The following is a 25,527-nucleotide window of genomic DNA, read 5'->3' as shown; positions in this document are numbered from 1 at the left end:
ATTGATTCAAAATGAATTTTTAAAAAGCCCAAAACCTTTAGAGAGAACGTAACTGAAATTGTGTGTGGTATATAATGTGAACCTTATGCAACGATTTGAACATTTATTATAACACGGTTTCCGATGCTGTATGGTTGTATACTGATCAATAAGCATTCATCCCTTTTTGGAAATTCTACGTCACTATAATGAGATTCACTTCAAATTGTCAAAATTGATTAAGAAAAATAATTTTATTCGTGAGGATTTCTCAAAGTTTGGAGTGAATCCCATCCATTTCTCTAATGAATGGATAAGGCACGGTGCTGACCATTAATTCAACTACTCACAAAACCCTTCAAAAGATTTAGATGTGATCACTAATTACCAATTACAGTATTTTGAAATATTAAAATATGAAATACCTTGAGCCTAACAAATTATTGAAACGAGTGGCATCAAAATGAATGATGATTTTTTGCAAGCACTTGTGAATGGCTATTCATTGTGGTAATTGAGATAATTTGATATTTGAGCTAAATAATGGAGAATTGAATGTAGCCTCAAGAATTGAAGTATTTCATCACTATTAAAAATATAAAGTGGAATATGAACAATAGAAAACAAAACACAAATAAAGAATAAAATGATGTAAGTTAATGAGTGTTTTATTCTACATTTGTGTTTTGTTTTCTATGAATATTATTATAAAATTAAATTGCAAATTCAGATATAAAACTTTAAAGTGTCCATTATGTAACGTGCTAAATGAGTAACATGCTACGTGATATTGGAATTGAATAAAATAGAGAGACCAACTGGAGCTAGAAAATGTCGAATAAATATATTCCAATTCCTATACTAATTGAATGGAATAGATGGTTTTGGAATAAATCTTTTAAAAAAGGGAACTTTGATCCAGTAAAGTTGAATGATTTTCTTCAGAAAAAACTGAATTATGAAGAAACAATTGAGCTGTATAGAGAACTTCTTAGATAGGAAAAAATAAAGAAAATTTCAGAAACCTCAAGAATAGTAATTCCAGATGAATACCAATTCAAGTACTCAAAGATGATTACAATATTCAGTTTGGACTATGTGCTTCATTCGCTTCTATGTAAGAAAAATATTGGATCACTCCAAAAATGGAAGGATAATATTATTGCGAGGAATATAAAGCTCCCCCATCCAAATGGGCAAATGACTGTATACACTATGTTTCCAATCATCAGTATAATTAATATCTAAGTTATTTCAAATATCAACGAATATTTCTATTAGTGTTCTGGATTTTGATTAGATTCTCTCATACCATTTCTTGTTTCTAGTATTTGGCAACATCTAGTCATGATGACAACACAACAACATAAAACTGTGATAATCACCACACATTATATTGAAGAGGCTCGACAAGCACATACTGTGAGTATATGAGATCCATGACTATCCTACTCAATTTTTTTCCTGAATAATTATTTCAATGATCTGACAAAATCTGGATGATATTATTTGAGTGTGACTCATGATTTAGTCCTTCATACTAGTATAGTTGAATACTTGTTTTCACGCATATTCATTCTATTTGTATGGTACAATTGATACTATTCAAATACACAATAGATTGTCTAGATGGAATAGTATGAAAAACATAGACAAAGATTATAACAATATATATTATTATGTTGGATGACAATTGGAAAAAATCACTCTGTTTCCACATCAGGCATACATTGTCACATTTTTTATTACATTCAATCGAAAAAAAATCACTCTGAACAAACATATCCCTGGGCCTAACTCCATTCAAATCCATTAATGATTGATTAATTTTGTACTCTGATTATCAATGTAAAATTTATTATCAAAGATAATAATTTCCATTTAGTTCTCATTTATTTTCAAATAAAAGCACTTCATATAAATTAATAGCATTCTCAACATATAAAACTTTATCGACAAATTGAAAAAAGGGTTCAAATGTTTTATACCTTCAGATTGGCTTGATGCGAGGAGGAATCCTATTGGCTGAAGAGCCGCCACTGCAGCTCATCATGAGGAACAACAGCAGCAATCTCGAGCAGGCGTTCTTAGAATTAAGTAAAAAGCAATCAGCAACTGGATACGACGATGACAATTCCGTAAGTTCAGACTAAGAATAAAGGTAAAATATTTAAAATGGATTGGAGCATCGTAGCCATAGAAGGTCTAGAAGATACCGTAATCTTATGAAAGAGTGACGATACAAAATTAACGTAGGCCTAAATGATCCTGAATAGAATAATAGAAATATCTTTGGAAAAAAGGGGTTTAGAAGAGTCAAAATGCTGAAAAACTCACCGTATAAAAGCCTATTTTCTTGTTAAAATAATATTTCACAAAATAATAATAATATTTTATATTTATTATCATTATTATTTTATTCGCATTATTTCCAGTTTATAATATCTCATGTGTGTACGCTGAGCGAATTCCTGATTTTATTTTCAATTATGAGATATGCTCCTGTTTGCAGACGAAGTTCACTCTTTAGCAAACAGTATTGTATTCATTGACTGTACACTACCTACGCATTTTTGTTGAATTCAATATTTGATTATCGCTATTCTTTAATGTACTTGTCATTGAATAAAGATTTATTTATTTAAAAAAGTAGTCTTCTTTCTCAAAAGAAGCCTGATATTTGAATTCAGCTCATTATCTGAAGAATATAAATGGAATACAGAATATAAAAAAATATAAAATGGCAGTACAAAATATATGTAGACTATGGGAATTTTATCTTCAAAAATATTATGAATAACTCCCATTTACTTATAATATTTTTAAATTATGATTCCGTACAATACTTTTTCATTTACTACAGTACAAACAACACTGATTACTTACATCTCACAATAATTATTTACATCTCATATCGATTCACATGTTTAGTTTTTTAAAAGGTATTGTGTTAATTTGTAGGAGTTCAAAGACTATCCACCAAAGACTGAACAGAAACCTACCCTGAAGTCGGACAGTCAGTTGACTGCGAGGAGAGTGAGGGCCCAGCTAGCTAAAACTATGTATTGGATGCAGAGGAATCTAGCGTAAGATTTCACTAAACTCAGTATTAATTATTCTTTTAACCGTACGTAGACAATTCAGAGCTATTTACTCTATTATTTCCTTTTATATCAAATACTACTATTTGTAATATATTTTCTCCTTCTACTATCTTCACTAATTATCTTCCACTATCTCCTTGTCTTAACATGGTTCTAAATGTTCTACCTCATTTCGTTTATAGTAATAGTTTAGTAATTTGTTTATATTTCATGTTACTTTTTTTAACGTTCTTTCCATCTATTATTGCTTTCACTAATTAACTAATTTCGTGAGAAATTTTTAGATGATGATTCCAAGGAAAATTATCCTTCAAATGTAATGATTATGATTACAAAAAATTTCACATCTTTCTGTAATGGTTATGATTACAGGAATAATTTTCATGAATTCCAGTGGAAAAAATGTCCATGTAAGCCTGTATCATCAAAATAATATCGAATACCATAAAATTCGTTTAGTTGTCTTTTATTGAAAATAGACTAAATTTTAGAAAAGTGAATCAGACTTTTAAAATGTTACCGGTATCTAAATAATTTGGGAGAGGAATAGTACAAGGAGTATCCTTAGTTTTTTTCTCCCAATCAGTGCTTCTTTGTAAAAAATGTAAATAAATAAATGATGAAAATCATCCTATTTTCTTGAAATAAATGTATGTAGTCAAGGCTTCTTTATTTATATATAAAATATCATCATATAGTACCCTATTTTTTAAAAGTTATTAATATAAAATAAAAGCACAAATTAAAATAAAACAACTAGTTTATGAACGTGTAGTTTCTAAGATGTTATTTTATAAATCATCCTATTCATATCTCATAGCATCCTTTATATCATTGTTATCTTGAAGTATAATCGTTTTCCAAAAAAAAAATCCAATCTAAAAGGTATCTGAGAAGCACTGAATTTATTGTTACATGATTATTCCACTTACATGAATGTTCTTCAATATCAATATGCATAATGTATATAGGGTATAACAAACATTTTATCACTATCTATTTATATAATATCTAATTCACCTCTATCTAAGTTTATAATATCTTCTGCTGGAAAAGATTTATCAACTAATTTTCTTACCACTATTTATTTATATAATATCCAATTTACCTCTATCTAAGTTGATAATACCTTCTGCTGAAAAAATTCCATGAACTTTTTTCTTCTGTGTTTTTTCCAACAGAATCATGGCATTCTTGATAGTCCTGCCAATTGTGCAGTGCGTTCTGTTCAACCTGACAATAGGCCGAGACCCGCTGAATCTGCACCTGGCCGTCGTCGACGAAGAACTGGAAAACGGATTGGCTGAATGCGACACTCTGCCTGTACATGGCTGTTACATACACTTACCGCTCAGCTGCAGATACTTGGATCGATTGAAAGAGAAAACAATCAAAATGGTGAGTTATTAAAAGTATTAATCAAATGTGAATAGGATTGATTTCGTTTCAAAAAATCTTCGTTGTATAAATGAACGAATGAATAATGAATACCGTAATGAATTTATTGCCAAATACAAGAAATATTTTTACAAATAAAAAGAATCATTACAATACAATAGTTTTTGGCATGACTGGAAAAGAAACCATGAGCTCCAGCCACGAGTTCTATATAATAAGAAATACATTCTCTAAATTCTTGAGTACTTTAGATTGCTTAAGAAAAATAAATTTGATTTTGAAAAATGCAGGATTCTAATGTTGACTCATTGCCGGTACACTATCATTCATCAATGTAATTCAGTCTACTTTCATAACTAGATTTGGAAAGGGTACCCAAGCAGCAAAATAATCAGTTTAAAGTACTTTGAAATGTAATTTTAAATCACTTTAAAGCACTTTTAAATTATTGTACAATGATTTACAATGCTTTAAGTGGGCAAAATTGTGATTTATAAACTACTTTAAAATCATTTGAAATCACTTTCAAATGATTGAATAAGTTCTTCAGAATCATTTAGAATCATCGATTTATGTACTTTTCAAATCACTTCAAAGCATTTCAAAGTAGATTTAAATCACTTTTAAATTACTTTTAAATGATTGTACAATGATTTACAATGCTTTAAGTGGGCAAAATTGTGATTTATAAATTACTTTCAAATGATTGAATAAGTTCTTCAGAATCATTTGGAATCATCGATCAATGTACTTTTTGAATCACTTTAAAGCATTTCAAAGTAGATTTAAATCACTTTTAAATTACTTTTAAATGATTGTACAATGATTTACAATGCTTTAAGTGGGCAAAATTGTGATTTATAAATTACTTTCAAATGATTGAATAAGTTCTTTAGAATCATTTGGAATCATCGATCCATGTACTTTTTAAATCACTTTAAAGCATTTCAAACTAGATTCAAATCACTTTTAAATTACTTTTAAATGATTGTACAATGATTTACAATGCTTTAAGTGGGCAAAATTGTGATTTATAAATTACTTGAAAATCACTTTCAAATGATTAAATAAGTTCTTAAAAATCATTTAGAATCATCGATTTATGTACTTTTTAAATCACTTCAAAGCATTTCAAACTAGATTCAAATCACTTTTAAATTACTTTTAAATGATTGTACAATGATTTACAATGCTTTAAGTGGGCAAAATTGTGATTTATAAATTACTTTCAAATGATTGAATAAGTTCTTTAGAATCATTTGGAATCATCGATCCATGTACTTTTTAAATCACTTTAAAGCATTTCAAAGTAGATTTAAATCACTTTTAAATTACTTTTAAATGATTGTACAATGATTTACAATGCTTTTAGTGGGCAAAATTGTGATTTATAAACTACTTGAAAATCACTTTCAAATGATTAAATAAGTTCTTAAAAATCATTTAGAATCATCGATTTATGTACTTTTTAAATCACTTCAAAGCATTTCAAACTAGATTAAAAACACTTTTAAATTACTCTCAAATCACTCTACAATGATTTACAATGCTTTAAGTGAGCAAAATTATGATTAATAAACTACTTTAAATCACTTTAGAAATGATTGAATAAGTTCTTCAGAATGATTCAAAATCATTGACATATAATCTCCTTTATAGAATAAATAGTATATTCAGCTGGATGTGAAAAAATTACATAACTTCAAAATTGATGAATAAATCCTTTACTTGAACATTCATCATTAACATAGTAATGCGACAAATTGTATTTTATGGCTGGAGCTCCAAATTAAAATTTTCAAGTGTCTCGTCTTCATTGACTTCAGCAGACGACTGTTTCTTCTTCTTTTCTCCATGTCTGTGAACAAAAATTGAATCAACTTGATTTCAATGTCATCTTTATTGTATAACTTCAGGTACAAAAATAAGTCAAAACGGAAGCATTTGACCTGTAGGTCCACAGCAGATCAAGTTCAAAGGAAAACAAAATTGGAACCTCAGTTATGTACATTATTATCAATCAATCAATCAATAATTATTATGAAGAATGTCATCTAAATTTGGAAAGAACATGTTTACTTCACTTATCTGTTAGAATACAAAGTTATTGTAATAAGAGCTCGTGGTATTCAATTCTTCCAGTTGCTCTCCTAAAAATGTAATTTTTCACTTCTAGATGAATTCTACTAGAATATTTTAACGACGACTCTGTGTTTCAAATCAATAAAACAAAAAAAATAGAATATCAAATCAATGGGTGAAACCTATCTCATTGGGGACATGGGACGGTCAAGCGAGAACAATACAACTGCAATACCCTTTGGCAGGTAGATTTAGCACATTTTCGACCCTTGTGCAATGAAGCATATGCCCCCTCCTGTTATGTTTAGTAACTTTATTCGACACTTAGCATTTAGAATTCTACTTATATTTGAAAAGATAGAGCTCATTTAGAAAAAATGGTTCGATTTCATCATCATGGAACATAATTTTGAGCCAATTCAAATATTATCAAAGAACAATAATTATAGTACAGCTTTACTATTCTACTACCTAATAACAGAATATCTATACTATGTAGAGTAGTATAGGTAGAGTCGTAGAGAGTTTATGGTATGGTATATAATACAGTGTAGTAGACTATATAATATAGTCATAGAATGAAAAAAAAAACATTAGGACAAGGCTCTTTGGGCCGCTGATTCAATGGATTTATTGGGCAGTTTTATTATATTATGTCAAATAATTCATGTTTTTTATGGCTCAGAGTAATAGGACTTGAGCATCACTACATAGTGGCCCAGCACAAGTGCGTTTACAATTTATTGTGATTGTTAAGGATATATCAATGTGTAATGCTAGTTTTTAAGTTTATAAGAATTATCATAGTAGACCAAAGACTTGAAGAAAATACACTATTTATGATGAACTTACAAGTTTATACATTTGAATATATAAAACTAATTTCATGTGCTACTTGATATTTTTCAAACGATACATATGTATAATGTATACATATGTATATATGTATACACATGTCGAGTTGTAAGTTGTGGACCAGAGTGTTGGGTTTTGGCGTAAATTTTGAAAATATATTATTTTTGCTAATTTATCTGGATGGGGGCTATGTGGAGTGTTAATCCCAGATTTGTAGCTTACTACAAATCAATTGATATTTCCAATACTAAGTAACGATCAGCATCATAATGACCACCACCCAAATTGAAAAAATCAACTTAGATATTCAATATTGCAGATCCTGGATGGAATGACTCATTTTTTTATTAAATAGAATAGAATGACTCCTTCATTTTAATGTCGTGGCGAAGTTTGGACAGTAGTGTCCACTCTACCACTCAACCACGGTGTTTGTGGATGTCATGTTTAATGGCGAAATAAAGTTTTTGAGTCAGTGAAGTAGTATTTTCTATTCAAGTGGGATTTTGTCTGGCTGATATTAATATTGCCAAATTAGCGTTGTTGAAAAATATGAAGCAAGCTACACAGTAAACTTCAAAAAGATGAATTTGCTGAAATCTTACCAATCATAACTTTAGTTATGAGAAGGTCCTTGAATGGTTTTTTCTCTATCTCATGGTCGTCCTTGCGTTGAACTCTTTTCCACGAAAAGTATATGGCAACGAAGGGTCACCAGCTTCCCCATGATACTCGTGATTGTGCGCCCCTCCAAAGCTGTATCGGCGCATGACGCGACATACGTCTCCTTTGAACAATGAAAAAACAATATATTTTAGTTGGATGATAAAATCAAAATTAAAGTATTCTCAAAGGGATCAAGTATATCAATCTGATGAATTCATAATGTAACCTTTGTTTTTTACAATTTCCAAAAAACTCTATTAAATAACTTAGAAAGCAGATTATGTATGTAAATCATTTTTGTTCTAAGTGCTTAGTTCTGTTTCATTTAGTGGAATTTATAGTTACGGCAAAAAATAATATTTTTGAAGTAGGGGTTTGGATTCAAGATTGAATACGAAAAAAATAATAGCTAGTGATTTGAAAAATTTGGAATGCTGAAGATTTGACAAAAATCATAGGCTCTGATACTCTTATACCGATTGAAATAAGAGACTAAATATATAACCCAAATTTGTGGGCTATCGTATGATGACCGGTAAAAAATATAAGCTTGTTCAGTCCTCTAGCTCATTACAGCCTATCAGGTCAGGTAGAATTCAACTAGTCAACCAAAATGAATTAACTGAACCTACCTAATATAGGTAGAAAAGACAGAACACAAGCTAGATCTATAAAATATAATAATAATGTGTATTTTCTCCAAGCTACTCTATAGTAGATATACTTTTATCAGTCTATGATTCAAACTTCCATAAATATAGTAATATTATTGTGTACTTACATTGATAATAGAAGATCAAGTGACTTCAAAACAAATAAATTCCCGGATAAAACACTGGAAACATGAACTGTAATCTGTATTCAATACATGATGAACTGAACTAACTGGCCCTTGCGACTGACTAGTGACAGTTTAGTGACAACACTACAACTAACCAAAAGACAAACCCAACCAAAAAGGGCGCGAAATACTCCGACTGAGAAGGAGTGAGTTGAGAAAGAGAGGGTAGACCAGTGGACAATGGTGACAGACTTACAAAAGAAGGGACTATTATTCGAAACTGTGGAGCAGGTAGTAAGTGGACTCGGGTGTTAAAATTGGGCAGGGAGTCTTCCTCAACTCTCTCATGTTGGACTACCAACCAACCAACTCACAACTTTGGCTCGATATGGTGTAATTGGAAAACTAGTAGCACCCAACTCCAAGACACGAAATAAAATTATCATTCAGCAAGAAATGTTATTGTTGTGATCATGTATCTGATCGAATAAACACCGATTCTGGTAGAAGTAAGTATTCCTGAGAAATAAACGATTCTACTATTGAAAAACTTTTTGTACGGTACCGGTATTCTAATATCAAGCCTCCATACCTACAATCCGGTAATTTCATATGATGATAATAATAATAAGAAAACTATTTTCTTGAGCTTCTTGAAGCCAGTGATAGTTAAGCCAGTTACACACATCGATTTTTGGACGTTCGATTTTTTGCCGTCCTTATAAATCCACCAGATTAAACGAGACTTGAAACTCTTGAATACATTATCTGTTTGCCAAGTTATGCAACTGTCAGAAAAGTAATAAAATAATATCCTCCCCATTAATACGCAACTGGAATAAGATTGATACGATACGGTATCAGAGAAAGTGTAAAATAGGCCTACTAAAACTAAAGAAGACTTGTAAAATGCTGCGAGACCTCAAAATTAAGTAATATGGTTCAAATTAGAAAAGAAATGGAAAAACTAAATTGCAATTCATCCTCATTTAAAAGGATTCTCAACTCCGGCTACGAAATGATCTTGACAATATAATTTCGCTTGTATAGCCTATGCTAAAAACTAAGCACCTGAATGAAGTAAGTGAGGCGTGAGCTATTTTCTCTTTCTCTTTCATGTTGTGTAATGAAAAAATCGTGTGTCTCTTGTGTGATGGTTATATTTTACAAGCTCATTCCAAGCCTTGAAGAACCACAGATCAATATAGAATCACTGTATGATTCTCAAAAATGTAGTAATTGCAATGATTGAATTGACTCCTGTACAGGGGAGTATCGTTGGCATAACATTTGCTGTTCTCACAACTTTACTTGAATTGGTTCCTGAGTTTCTTTCATAGAATTCAATTTGATATCTCTAATCTATTTCAATACTCAACCATGAAAACCATTTTCGAATCATAGTATCAATCAGACCCTTTGGATATCGATCTTCTAGTAGTTAACAGAACCAAAATGCAAAGAGTATAAAAAAACCCACCAGTCACTGGTGGTAGGGCTGTGGTTGGGTGCAAAGTAAATGCTGTTATTGTTGTAAATGGAAATAAATACGAAATATCTCCACTTTCGAGGTGAATTTCATTTCAAAGACTTGAGAGATATCGTCTATTTTTCATTCAAATAGTCTCCAATTTATCATAAGAGACAATACAGTAAGTTAATATTCTTTGACATTCAATATTTCGATTTCCGTTAATTGAATCAAGCGACTACAATGTAATTGAAGGTATTTAAGTGCTCTCTGATTAATATATAGATCTACTGGGTAGATTAATTGAGTCAGTATGTAATTAATAACTTGATTGTTGAATTCTGGAAATTACTACTTATCACAATTTCTGAAAAACTACTTCATGGGTTGTGATGAAACTTATTATTTCTTATACATAGAAACATTAAGATTGAAAAAACAACAGCTTTCCAAGATCCTAGATGTTTACCAATCATGCAGCTATCTTGTGGATATAATAACTTTAACTTCAAGAAATTTTCAGGACTGTTTTCAGAGACAAATATTGTTGAAGCGTTTGAGTTATATGAACTGTGATGAGCTTCTAGAAAATGTGATACAAATAAGATACTTTTTTCTCCTCTCAATACTCTCAATATTATTATGATAGTTTTTGTGATATGTTGATACACAAAATTAACGATGCATTTACTCCGCATGTGCTGGAAGTTTAGTGTAATTGATTAATACAGTACCGTATCAATAATGAAATCAAATATTGGGCTTATCGAGAAGTAATGACAATCGTTCAAGTATTTAGTCTGAATCGTATCTGAAAATGACTCTTCAACATCAGTAGCAAGTTCTATTTGCACAAAAGAGGAAATCTATACAGGTTTATTTCAAGATGAAATTCAATAGTGTGTCGTCCAATAAAGTATGTAATGAAAACATTTGGGGTATGTTGGGTGTGCTCTGTAGATGTGAGATTCTCTAAAATTATAATTAGTAGATAACCCGTGTTCCGCAACGGCGGTCTAATTAAAAACTTGATCCACTGAAATATTCAATAATTCAAAATAGGCCTATAACCATCCTCGGTAAATTAAGAATCAATATGCAAAATATTTCAAGTCAATCAGCTCAGTAGTTCTGGTGTGATGATAAGTCATTCGTGGATTTCCTGTCACCTACGTCTGTCTATTAGCCAATATTATTTCCTTAATTAGGCTATATTATAGATAACTCTAAAACATCAACACAGACAAATTATTATCGTGATTCACATGATGATACGGAAGATAATTGAATAAAGATCTAAAACTTACATGTAGGCCTACATTATTTTGCTGTAAACTTACTATAATCTTGATAGATACTATAAATTAGGATAGGAAGAGAGTTATGAGAGTTTCAGCTGCAAATCTTCCAAAAACTAGTGTGACAACCTCTTTCACCTACAAAAAGTGTTACAAAACTGTAGTGTGTTCTGTAAAATGTTATTGCCTTTATATTATATTTGCGACACGTTTCCTACAATCAAACTTCTATATTATGCATTTATAATATTTCAAACGTTAATTCATTCTTCAGAAGTTCATATTTATCAACATTTATTATGTTTCTATAAGAGAAACTATGGAATATTATAGAAACTTATAGAAGATTAGAAAAATCTATGCAATACAGGTATGACTCATCCAATTCAGGTATTATCGGTTGATATAAGTGAACAGTTCACTCACAACTCAGATTACGTAGTGACAGTGAACTCTATACTAAATAGGCTATGTATCGTTCATGTACTATAGCCTACTTCAAATTATGGAACAGTAATGCGATGTACTAGAAACTCGAAACGAAGAAGCAGTTAGGCTACAGTTTAGAATTTAGTTTTCAGTAGGCTACCTGCCAGCAAAGACAAGAAGATCCTCAGCCAAAAATCCAGTTAGTGGTGTGTCACACTCTTTTGAATTCTGATCTATTGATGCGAATTGGAATCATTGTCTACTTTTCAACTTTTTCTATCCAGAAAGGTTTAGAAGGTCCCTGCTTTGTAAATACTGCAGCTATAGTTGAATAGCTTTAGTTATACATACTAGGGATAGTGGGCAGTTGGATGAGTACTTATATATACAGGACAAAACATCTTCTCTCGCTTTCTCTATCACTTCTCTCTCTCCTCCCCTCTTGCTTATTCACCCGCTCTCTCTCCCGCTTACTCACTCACTCAATCTCTCACTCACTCTCTCTCTCTCTCACACACTCTCACTCTCTCTCTTTCTGTCTCATTTAATTATTTTTTTAAATAAATTTTTATACTTTGTAAAATTTGTTCAATAATTAGCATTACCATCAATTTATGTATAAGCCAGTAAATATTGTAACATACATAAATAAATAACTCTAATCTAATCCAATCTCTCTCTTTCACTCTCTCAATCTCTCTCTATCTCTCTCTCTCTCTTTCTCTCTCTGACAACTATTTGCTGAAACACGGCCGATTTATATAGTTACATCACAATATTATATTATCGTTATTTAAATTGCATTAAATCTTCATTCTCATTCATTTATTTTTCATACCTTGTCAAATTTGTTGAATAATTAGCAATACTTTCATTTTAATGAAATAAGTGTATAAGCCAGTGTATATTGTAACATACCTAAGTAATGAACTAGATTTATTCTAATAAAATCTCTCTTTGTCAGTTTTTCAGCCTTGATCAACAAGGAGAATTCAAACCAAAGTCTAGACTTGTTTGACCCTTGCAATAAAAGCTAAATACCCAACAAGCCATATTCGAGCTCGACTCCAACCAAGTATGTCATCCTTGAACAAGAAGGGTTTGCTGATTTCGGTTGTATAGATATTATTTAATATTGCTGAACAATGTTTACAAAATATATGATTTGATATTGCGAAAATATTGTGCTAATGTTGTATTGATATTATCTGAAAATGTTGAACAATATCTACATGATATATTATTCAATATTGTGACAATGTTGTATAGATATTATTTAATATTGCTGAACAATGTTTACATAATATATGATTTGATATTGCAAAAATATTATGACAATACTGCTACAATATTATAATGACAATATCTTGACAATGTTGCTGAATGTTGTGGCAATAATGAAACAATATTTTTTTGCTACTTGGGTTTGAACATTTAAACATTTAAACATTTAAACATTTAAACATTTAAACATTTAAACATTCAAACATTTAAACATTTAAACATTCAAACATTCAAACATTAAACATTTAAACATTTAAACATTTAAACATTTAAACATTAAACATTTAAACATTTAACATTTAAACATTTAAACATTTAAACATTTAAACATTTAAACATTTAAACATTTAAAATTTAAACATTTAAACATTTAAACATTTAAACATTTAAACATTTAAACATTAAACATTTAAACATTTAACATTTAAACATTTAAACATTTAAACATTTAAACATTTAACATTTAAACATTTAAACATTTAACATTTAAACATTAAACATTTAAACATTTAAACATTTAAACATTTAAACATTTAAACATTTAAACATTTAAACATTAAACATTTAAACATTTAAACATTTAAACATTTAACATTTAAACATTTAACATTTAAACATTAAACATTTAAACATTTAAACATTTAAACATTTAAACATTTAAACATTTAAACATTTAAACATTTAAACATTAAACATTTAAACATTTAAACATTTAAACATTTAAACATTTAAACATTTAACATTTAAACATTTAACATTAAACATTTAAACATTTAAACATTTAAACATTTAAACATTTAACATTTAAACATTTAAACATTTAAACATTTAAACATTTAAACATTTAAACATTTAAACATTTAAACATTTAAACATTTAAACATTTAAACATTTAAACATTTAAACATTTAAACATTTAAACATTTAAACATTTAAACATTTAAACATTTAAACATTTAAACATTTAAACATTTAAACATTTAAACATTAAACATTTAAACATTTAAACATTTAAACATTAAACATTTAAACATTTAAACATTTAAACATTTAAACATTTAAACATTTAAACATTTAAACATTTAAACATTAAACATTTAAACATTTAAACATTTAAACATTAAACATTTAAACATTTAAACATTTAAACATTTAAACATTTAAACATTTAAACATTTAAACATTCAAACATTCAAACATTTAAACATTTAAACATTTAAACATTTAAACATTTAAACATTTAAACATTTAAACATTTAAACATTTGAACATTTAAACATTAAGAGAAATGCCAAACCGTCGACTTGAATCCTAGACCTCACTTTGCTCGGTCAATTATCACACTTGATATCCTGTTCACCTCAAAAAGGACAAGAGAGATGGTGAATTTTATTGGACAGAGAACTTGTACAGTGTGTAATGGCTCCAAGAAAATTTATTCAAAATTCGAATTTGATTGAAAACTATCGTCGATCATAAAAATTTCAAAGTAAGCCTACTCGACTCTGAGCTAAGAGCTTCCTGCTCTCGTTGAAATTTAATATTCCCGAGAACAAAAGGGTGAAGATAGGCCCAGGCTGCCCAGTTCGCTAAGAACATGCTGTAAGAATTATAAATTAAAGTACTTCAGCTTCTCTGTGTCATTTAGTCCACGGTCATTCTCAAGTTCATTTAACTACCAAATTCCTTTCTTGGCTTTCATCCCCCAAGACTCAAACACTCTAACGCGCTTACTCTGTTTCTCCTATCTCAATCACACAATCATTCTCTCTCACTCACTCACTTACTCTCTCTCACCTTTCAAAATCTCTTTCTCCAACTGTCTTTCATTTGTTTAGAGAGTCAACAAAAGCGGGCCTTCCCTAATGACTTCAGCACGATTTTCATCCAGTACAGTAGGAATTTTACTACGTCCAGTCACAGACTTACAGTGCTAGAAGATTATACATACACATCGATTTCTACTCGTCCAATTTTTTCCGTCCTCATAAATTCTATTAGATTGAACATAACTTGATGAAGATATGATGTTGTCCATTCAATCTGGTAGAATTATAAAAACTTATAAAAATTATCGATGTGCTGTGTAACTGGCTTATTTATCCTTGGTTCAATTACAGTACTTGCAAGTTATGTTTTCCCATTATTTCAATTATCGTAAATCATTCATCATCACATTTTGTGGTCACATTTGCCACTCTACTCATTGCCTTGTTATGAATAACGTTAACTACTGAACATATTTTTAAGGCTATGCAGGAGGGGGACCATGTCGAATTGCTATCTCCATAATCGTAATGTTAATTGGGATCCCATATAACTCGGTTGATTTTCATCCGCACGCTCCGGTCAAAATCTCATTTTGAAGGTTTGTTAATTCTCTATTCAAGTTACGAGGTGGAGAATTGATATTTCTTGAGAAAACATTTATATTGCTCTATTAAGTGGGAAACTTCTATGATTTTTTCCTGGCGTTTTTGATGAATATTTTGGAAATAAACGGTTTTTAAATGGAATCTAGCCAAGGAATTTATCGTTTGCAAGCCACTGAAAAATGGAGGTGACAGACCCTCACACGCACGCACAAGCGGTGCGTGACCGCCTTTAGTTGACTAAAGGCGACCGGTTTCATGGGTTCAGTTTTCCTGTAAACAATAGTTCTTACATTTCCACTCCCTTTTGAAAGTTATTCGCAGAAAGAGTTCATGTGTAAAGGGATATTGACCTGAGAGTGGACAAAATATAATCAGTATACAGAATGTTCTGAAAAAAGGTGCCCGTAAATCAGGGCGTGATTCCTCACATCAAAAGAAGAAAAAAATTATAATTAACATGGGACCGAAAATGCTTGGTTACCAAGTGATAGAGGGTGGAAGATTTCGTCTGAAATTCTGTGCCTCTGCTGAAACGAACCCCCACGGGTATTTTGTTGGCTGTTGATTGAGATGTACAATTTAGCGTACTCTATGTGAAATGAACTGAAAAATTCAATAAAACCGTTTCCAGACCTATAACTACAGTAATTTTTAAAATATGTGACGAAATATGCGAAACTTGGTCCCGAAAACAGTTCCTTTAAAGTTTTTGTTAAAAAATGTCTCTCTCTCTCTATATATATATATATCTCTCCCGATCGTGTTCTAATGTGAAGGATGTTATGTTATATTCAGAGAGTTGACAATAATTTTATTGGTTGAAACACCGCCAATTTATGTAGTTACATCACAATATTATACTATTGTTTTTCAAATTGCATTCAATAATCAGTTTCAATCACCAATTATAAAATGATTGGGAAGTACTTTCAAGTACTTCACTTCAATAATTCTAAATGATTCATAAATCATTTTCAATCATCGATTATACAATGATTGGAAAATACTTTTAAGTACTTCACTTCAATCATTCTAAATGATTCATAAATCAGTTCCAATTACCAATTATAAAATGATTGGGAAGTACTTTCAAGTACTTTACTTCAATCATTCTAAATGATTCATAAATCAGTTTCAATCACCGATTATAGAATGATTGGAAAGTACTTTCAAGTACTTTACTTCAATCATTCTAAATGATTCATAAATCAGCTTCAATCACCGATTATAAAATGATTGGAAAGTACTTTCAAGTGCTTTACTTCAATCATTCTAAATGATTCATAAATCAGTTTCAATCACTGATTATAAAATGATTGGGAAGTACTTTCAAGTACTTTACTTCAATCATTCTAAATGATTCATAAATCAGTTTCAATCACCGATTATAAAATGATTGGGAAGTACTTTCAAGTACTCTACTTCAATCATTCTAAATGATTCATAAATCAGTTTCAATCACTGATTATAAAATGATTGGAAAGTACTTTCAAGTAATTTAATTCTGAACAATTTGTAAATCATTCTCATGCAGTCATTAATTTCATGGACATATTGGTCCACAAGATCCTTCTACATTATTATGGAGATATACTTCACACTTCATGATCTGTTGAGGATACTCGAAAGTTTCGAAGTTTTTCAATTTTCACTATAAGTATAGATTACTCATTAAAATCAAGCAATTCCAAATCATTCCATTCAAATGATTCCGAATGATTGTAAATGGATTTCAATCAGAAATGAGAAAAAAATTCAATGACTTGAAATTATTGTAAATGATTTTAAAGTAATTATAATTGTCTCTTTCAAATCACTTCAAAGTACTTTAAATCTGTTGACTCCAATCATTCTAAATTATTCGTAAATCAGCTCCAATCATTGGTCTTCAAGTAATTGAAAAGTACTTCAAAGTACTTCATTCAAATCATTTTAAGTAATTTATAAATCATTTTCAATCATTGGTCTTCAAATGATTGAAAAGTACTTTAAAGTACTTTACTAAATCATTTAAGGTAATTTATAAATCATTTTCAATCATTGGTCTCCAATGACATTTCATGAAGAATTAAAAGTAATTTGAAAGTACTTTTAAATTATTTAACTTGCCCTAAAAAGAGGTGACAAATTTTAAATCACTGGCAATTAGTTTCAAGCACTTTCAAATCATTTCCTTGCTGCTTGGGTAATAAAAGCCTGCACAAAAATATTCAATCATGATAAAGTATTTCATTTGGGATACTTAATGAATTGTTTGATTAATATAGAAATAACTCCAATAGTACCCTTTTTAAAACGTTTTATATAAACAATACTATAGTTTCAGCTGCCAAGACATTCTCAGGATTTTGGAAGAAAGCCACTTGGAAATGGCTTGAAAGCTAAAACTAGTAGGCTAGTTTTAATTTATAAAGTGTTAGGGTTCCATGTAGTTACTTGTATATATTCATTAAACAATCATGAATAACAAATAATGAGCTCAACTGATAGAATAGATGTATAACTTTTCCTTCCCATCCCATTCGAAAAGTGAAAATTGAATTTGAAGTTCCAAGAGGAAACATTTGCTCTCATGGAACAAAAAATATTTATTGAAGAAATAATTTAGTACCGAATAGGATATTGTTTGATTCAATAATCCAATAATAATTATTTTAATTAAAATTATCATTCTGTTTTGCACAACATCCACATAACTACGTATTTATATGAACTTTCACTATTTATTTGAACTTTTTCTATTATTGGCGTTTCATTTTATTCCATAGATTGAGTTTGAAGACATAGAATCAGCGAGACACGCAGTTGAGAAGAACGATGCATGGGGTCTGCTGTACTTCAGCAACAACTACTCAGAGAGCCTCATGGAGAGACTCAACTACTCTCACCGTGCCACTGACGAGGCACTCGATTGGAGTGAAATCAACATTTGGATGGACATGTCAAGTATGAATACTTCTGTAATAAGCAAATCCTAATAATTGAAAAATTAAGACAACATTAGGAAATCAAAGAAGTTTTGGGCAATAGCCTGTTTTTTCTTTTCCGATTACTATATTGTTTACTCTATACAATAAATAAATAATTGAAATTCAGAAATACTATCTATAATAATTATAATCTCATTGTAGATCACGACCTCTCACGCTTCTAAGAGATTGATGGAAATTTCATTTCCAGGATAGTATAGTGGAATAAAATATGCCATAGTACATAAAATAGTGAATATGCCATATGAATATGATATTGAGTGAAATAGGGCGTAGTGACATCTAAAAATAAAGAAAGGGAATGAGATTTTTTGAAAAATAAAATGAGGTCATATAAAATGTGGAGGAAAATTCCTTTCTCAGGGCGTAATCAGAGGTAATATAAATCTCACGTTTCTAAGAGATTGATGGAAATTTCATTTTCAGGATAGTATAGTGGTATGAAATATGCCATAGTACATAAAATAGTGAATATGCCATATGAATATGATATTGAGTGAAATAGGGCGTGGTGACATCTGAAAATAAAGAAAGGAAATGAGATTTTTTGAAAAATAAAATGAGGTAATATAAAATGTGGAGGAAAATTTATTTCTCAGGGCGTAATCAGAGGTAATCTACATTGTGGAAGAAAATTTTTCTCTCAGGGAGTATTGGATTGCACCCCAGCAGCCATCAGGAATACGAGTCGGATTTTAAAGTCTATATAAATAATTATAAAATTATATTTTGGAGTGGAATTTTAAAGTAGCTAGTAACCCATACCAAACTATTCAACTTTATTATTATTATTATTAAATTCTCCATAATTTTTTTGCTGTTATATCTTTGTAATATTAAGTAGCCTGTCTATTATTTCTGAAGTCCTCCTGAGCCAATGCTCACAAATTACTTCATTGAACAACTTCTGCTTCTTTGCCTTTAAATGAATGGTTTGAATTTTGAAACTATAAGCAATAACATTTTCAAACTTTCTCATACTTAATGAACTGTGCAATTTTCCAGATCAATACATTGGAAATCTGTTGAAGCGAGATTTGATATTCACGTTTATTGATTTCTTGAAATCGATTTATAGTGACTGTGGTTGGCCTGCCAGAGCTGCTGGTGTTCCAATAGATGTGAGTATAAGATACATATTTTTCACGCATGAAAATAGATAAAAGACCAATTTCAGTTCAAAAATAATTATCTATTAAAATTGATATGACAAGATGGAATTGAAAAAGCTACTATGGAGCCAACTCATTGAGTCCATTTGGATAAAAAAAATGCATTCCATTATTTCAGTAAGTTATCATCTTCTAAATAAATTCTAATGGATAATATGACTTATTAATATCATTAATTTATTGACTTTTCTAAGTTCAATGATATCATGAGAACATAAATATAATCCCTCTATCTTCAGGAGTTGGTAAACATCAGTTTTGAATGCTCCTTCATTGGAGAGAATGAGTGAATACTTATAATTTCTGAAGAACCAATTCATACTTGATGATACTTGATTTCTGTTGGCTGTGAATGATATTGTTGAGTAAAACTCAGCTTTGGTGGTTTAGATGTTCAGATCAAGTAAAACTATAAATAATTTTAACTATGCCTGATGACAAACACAACTATTTTTTTTCATCCATCTCTAGTTTAATACCATTTCTTTGTGTTTATTCATTACCACAACAATACAACTATTAATATTTGAATTATTCTGTCAATAATCAAATTGAAATGATTATAGGCCATGCCTGGTTTTTCTCCCACTAGGTGCATAGTTTAGTCATCAAATGAAATGAATGAATATATAATTCAATTATAGATTTCAGATGAAAGGCTAATATTTTTTCTACTTTTCAGCTTAGAGAAGCGGTCTATGGTCAGAACAATCCAAGTTTTGTGCACTTCACTGCTCCTGCTATCATTGGATTGTGAGTATTTCCACCAAAATTTCAAATAATATTTCTAACTGGTTTTATTAAGATTTTTTGATAGATTTCCAGTATTGGAAAAAAATGAACCTACTACATCATTATCATTGATAGGACTTTCCAATAATACTAATTTTGATACATATTTGTAAAAACTGAGCTAATCATGTACCGTATCATAGCCACCTCTAATACAAGGCCCCTGACTACGATATTGCAACGTCGCAGTTTAGGCCTAGAATCTAATACATTATTGGTGAAAAAGATCAGCTGGTATTTTTTAAAATCTTTTTCACCAATCATGTATTAGATTCTAGGCCTAAACTGCGACGTTGCAATATCGTAGTCAGGGGCCTTGTATTAGAGGTGGCTATGACCGTATGCAATTCGATCCAGAAATGGATTTATTTTATAAATTTATTTATGATATCAAGCTACATTAATTCTCTATTATTATTGTGTCCTATTACCATTAATAATATCAACAATCATTCATGTAATATTTTAATGTTTTTCTGTTCAGGTTCGTTTTCTATCTTCCTATGATGTTCACTGTTGGTGCCATTTTGATGGAGAAGAGATCTGGTATTTTGGAAAGGACTAGGGTAGCAGGTAGACTATCATGGAGTCAATATTGGAATTATACATTCTATTGAAAAAAAATCTCACACTCAATAGAGACACAGTGATTGTTATTGCAGTAATTAACATTATTATTAGAGACTTATAAGCATCTCGATGTAAAGTAGCAAAAGAGTATTGAATTCATTGTCAATAAACTGGAAAAAGAGTTCTGGATGAGCTTATTGATGTTGGGAAATTATGAAGAATTAGAATAATGAAAACACATAGGATATGTGGTCAGCAAGTATGACAAAGAATATTGGACGATTTTCAATGCATCAACTCATTGCAGTGGTATCAAGTACTTAATTCATTTTATTTAGGTCTACAGGTATCTAAATATCCTTTTTTATTTTAAAGATATAAGTTTGAGAAGTTTGTTGATCACTTTTGTGTTAATCCACTCTATACAAATCACTTATTTTTCAACATTCGTTGGATAATGTGACAGGTGATCAGAGATATTGAGGTGTTGCATGCTTGCATTTAAAATATTTTAAAATGAAATTGGTAAAAGGCTACTTTAACTGTGACTTAAACTCAATTATTTTGGCTTCCTACTCAATTATTAGTTATAACAAAAGATTATCACTATTTCACTATTCTACAAAATTATAAATTACTTTTTCCAGGTATGACAATGATTGAATTGATGACATCGCATATTTTCGTTCAATTCCTTCTTTTGGCTCTGCAAACGGCGATCATGATGGTGATTCTATTCGTGATCTTCGACAATCCACTGGTTGGCAGCATCAGTCTTGCACTGGGGCTTTTGGCTCTCATTGGTGTCAATGGAATGTGCTATGGTCAGTTCATCATTCTTATTAATTTATTTGAAAATATACTTCTTTAACTAGTTATTATTGTACCATTATTGTCTGTTATTTCTATCAACTAGAGAGTGATTTGAGAGTAGAAACTCCGTTATTTATTATCTTTATATTATATCACCGTTATTTGAAACTGAACTTAATAGACCTGGAGAGTCTATTTTTTTTTTATTATCAACAGATATAGGCTATCAAGTTAATGTTGATTCTTTCAACTTGAATGACTTATTACGGTACTTATTCGAATTCGATTCCAATTATATTTCTACAGACTTTTGCACTAAAATATCCAAGGCTCAAACTTTCTATGAAAAGTCTAGGTTCAATCAAATTAACAAACAACTCGAAACTATAATGTATGAAAACTCTTGTCTCTTATACGAGAAAATTGATAATGCATTTGCAATAATCGATACCGTATCTCTTCTTCCTGCTCCATTCATATTCCAATCCAACTCATAATTATTATTAGTAGGTATTATTATACATTTTTTCATATATCCATTAATATAACTCCTTAAATATCATGTGATTTTCATAAATATTATTTTCATTGTTCCAGGTTTCATGTGTGCAGTTATTTGCGATTCAGAAATTGCTGCCACTCTCATGGGACTTGGAAGCTTCTTTCCCTTGGTTCTACTGAGTGGTGAGTCTAGTTATGAAAAACGAGCTGTGATAAAATAGAGTTCAATCGAATAATTAGCAATTAAGAAGAATAAAATCATGATATCATCGTCCATCTCCTAATATATTTTGAACTGCGCAATGCGTTTTGGAGAATGAAGAGATAGAAATTAGAATGCAGCTATCTAGTTTAGAATGTATATGCTGTTAGAATCGAAAATAACTATTGAATTTGAATAGTTGAATGTGATTAGCTAGTTACCGTACCATAAAGACCAATTTTTCAGTTGATTTGGATACGACCTTTATGATTGATCTGTTTATCATATCATTTACAATCATACACCTTTGAAAATACACAAAATTTTTTAATTGTGTGCTTTGCATCCTTTATCTTGGAGTTTTCAACTTTTTCCAGAATTTCAACCAATTGATTCCCTTATTCTTGACAAAAAATGGATAGCGATTTCCATTATTCATGAAATCATAATGAATAATTGAATTTACATATAACTTCCATTAATAAAACGACATCATTTTTCATAATATTGATTATCCTACTAATTTTCACAGGTATGGTGTGGCCGATGGAGGGGATGCACTACGTTCTGAGATGGATGGGATGGCTGCTACCTCTCACTCTATCAACCGAATCTTTCCGAGCGATTTCCGCCAGAAACTGGCCTTTCTCTCACCCGTCAGTGTGGCGAGGCTTTGTGTCACAAGTATTCTGGATTATCTATTTCCTTTCGGTTACGTTTGTAATAGTCAAACTGAAGAAGGGACTGAGAGGTGCTGCCTGATTGTGTATTGCTACTACGATTGGGGTCTTTCACTTTGCCATAATATTATCAACAGATTCCAACGAGCTGGACTAGTATGAAATTTCACTACAGATTTGAGATATGGAGATAGATTGAGTCTGAATTCAGCTATTCTTGAGAAAAGTGGAGGCTACCCTGCAAATTCAACTGTGAAGGACAATTTTCATCTGAGTTGAGTTGAAGAATGTGTTGTGAACTCTTGAACTCTTGTACTACATACTAATTTATGTTTATTTTTTCCTATTACATAAGATAGACAAAATAATAATTGCAATAGGTTAATCAATAAACTTCAATAATCAATTGATTATGAAACACATTACAATCCAGAATTGAATATCATCTCAGAGTGTCAATAAATGAATATATCTACCTCCAATCATACCCTGATTGTATAATAATTATTCATAATAGTACTCCTCTATTCTCAAAAATAGTGTTATAACTCCATTAAATTGGCCAACGTCGATTTTTTAATAATTTTGAATTATCATCGAATCTTTTCCTCACTCCCATTAACCGATTATTTATGGTTCTTTGCTATTTATGCAATCAATGTGTAGAAAATCATATTCCTTACAATAATGCTATATTAGGTCAATATTAGATTCTATTAACTGATTTGTTATGTTCAATTACATGAAATATGTAATAATTTAACATGCATCAGTCATACATATTTGGAAACTGAGGATATAATCCTTTTCTGTTATTTACTTATTTGTTACTTGAGTTATTATAATTAGGTATATGTATCAATCCTCAGGTTGGAGTAATAAATTCAGTTTTTTCCTGAAGAAGAGTTTTATAGATTAGTGCATGTCCTATTCAGAGAAATTACAAATTTATGTAACATGTTGATTACTGTTAATGGATTTGCTTATGAAAGTTATATGAACTCTATGAACCTACAAAATTCAGTGATGTTTGATTACTTGATTCAGACATTAAAGAAAATTAATATTAGTAAATTATTAGAACAGTAAAAAAATACTTGAAATTACAAAAATCAATACAGTTCAATAACATTACTCCATCCAGACAAAGTAAAAATTTACAATGGTAGTGGAATATCTGAATATTCACTGATGTGATTCTTATTAACACCTATTTACAGTCAACTTGTTAACAGTGAACTTGTTGCTGACTTGGCTATAGAATGTCAATTTCTATATCAAAATAAAATCTCAATTCAGTAGTCTATGTTATTGCTGAATAATCTGTAAGGAATAAAATATTAATAATATGTAAATAAATAAAGAATCCTAGTTCTTATGATTATTATTCGGTTTAACCGATGCTCAAGTTAACGTGTGCAATGTGGTGTTGTAACTCTCAAGCTGGGTTTACACAGCTTAATCCTTATACATTCTATTAGATTGAACGGAACTTGACAAACACATTTGTTTATCATGTGTATGATAAGATAATATGTTCAATCTAATAGAATCTATAAGGATTAAGTTATTAACATTTTTTGTTATTAACTCTGGTGTAAACGCAGCTTTATGTTGCTATAGTGAAGAGTGTAATTTATTCATAAATCTATTTATAATGATTATATTTGGAAAAATACTATACCGATAAGTCTTCCTTGCATTGTTCAAGTGTAGTTCCGTTTAAAATGGGTATTGGACAATAAAAAGGTAGTTATGTTTATACTGAAATTTGTTATCATTACCATCCCATCGTTTGGAAGTTTTCATCCTCTCTATATTTTTATGTTGACTCTCAACATTAATATTAACAATGGTCATGTAGTATAGTATTTTTGATTGACGATATTATAAACCTTGTACCCCCCGTTAACTTGCATCATATGTAGTGAGGTCCACGTTATAATGGCAGTGGAGAAAGATGGGTGAATGGGATAACAACGTTGCCGATCATCTGTCTTGTCAATGACTCTATAGATACAGCTTTATTGAAGTAATATTAACTGTTCATTCTTGTTTAAAATAATCAATTATATTTTATTAAGA

General features: G+C 30.1%; 1 protein-coding gene and 1 long non-coding RNA gene across 2 annotated transcripts in view; one reads left to right on the top strand and one right to left on the bottom strand.

Moving 5' to 3' along the window:
* Positions 1-25,206, top strand: part of LOC111052060 (ABC transporter G family member 23) — a 46,006-nt gene extending 20,800 nt beyond the window's left edge. The window contains exons 7-17 of the mRNA XM_039430187.1: positions 1,308-1,401; positions 1,974-2,117; positions 2,941-3,065; positions 4,265-4,481; positions 18,491-18,668; positions 19,718-19,833; positions 20,567-20,637; positions 21,161-21,249; positions 21,894-22,070; positions 22,657-22,743; positions 23,295-25,206. Of these exons, the coding sequence (XP_039286121.1) occupies positions 1,308-1,401; positions 1,974-2,117; positions 2,941-3,065; positions 4,265-4,481; positions 18,491-18,668; positions 19,718-19,833; positions 20,567-20,637; positions 21,161-21,249; positions 21,894-22,070; positions 22,657-22,743; positions 23,295-23,524 (1,528 nt within the window). The 3' untranslated portion in view covers positions 23,525-25,206. The remainder of the gene's footprint in view (positions 1-1,307; positions 1,402-1,973; positions 2,118-2,940; positions 3,066-4,264; positions 4,482-18,490; positions 18,669-19,717; positions 19,834-20,566; positions 20,638-21,160; positions 21,250-21,893; positions 22,071-22,656; positions 22,744-23,294) is intronic.
* On the bottom strand, positions 5,987-9,278 carry LOC120351806. The gene is made up of 3 exons (XR_005571540.1): positions 8,866-9,278; positions 8,024-8,205; positions 5,987-6,339 (listed from the first exon to the last, which is right to left on the bottom strand). It is a non-coding gene; the product is annotated as an uncharacterized LOC120351806 (long non-coding RNA).
* Positions 25,207-25,527: the final 321 nt, after the last annotated feature.

The sequence above is a fragment of the Nilaparvata lugens genome, chromosome 6 (assembly GCF_014356525.2).
Source record: "Nilaparvata lugens isolate BPH chromosome 6, ASM1435652v1, whole genome shotgun sequence".
NCBI classification, from domain to species: domain Eukaryota; kingdom Metazoa; phylum Arthropoda; class Insecta; order Hemiptera; family Delphacidae; genus Nilaparvata; species Nilaparvata lugens.
This window is presented reverse-complemented; position numbering and strand designations above follow the sequence as displayed.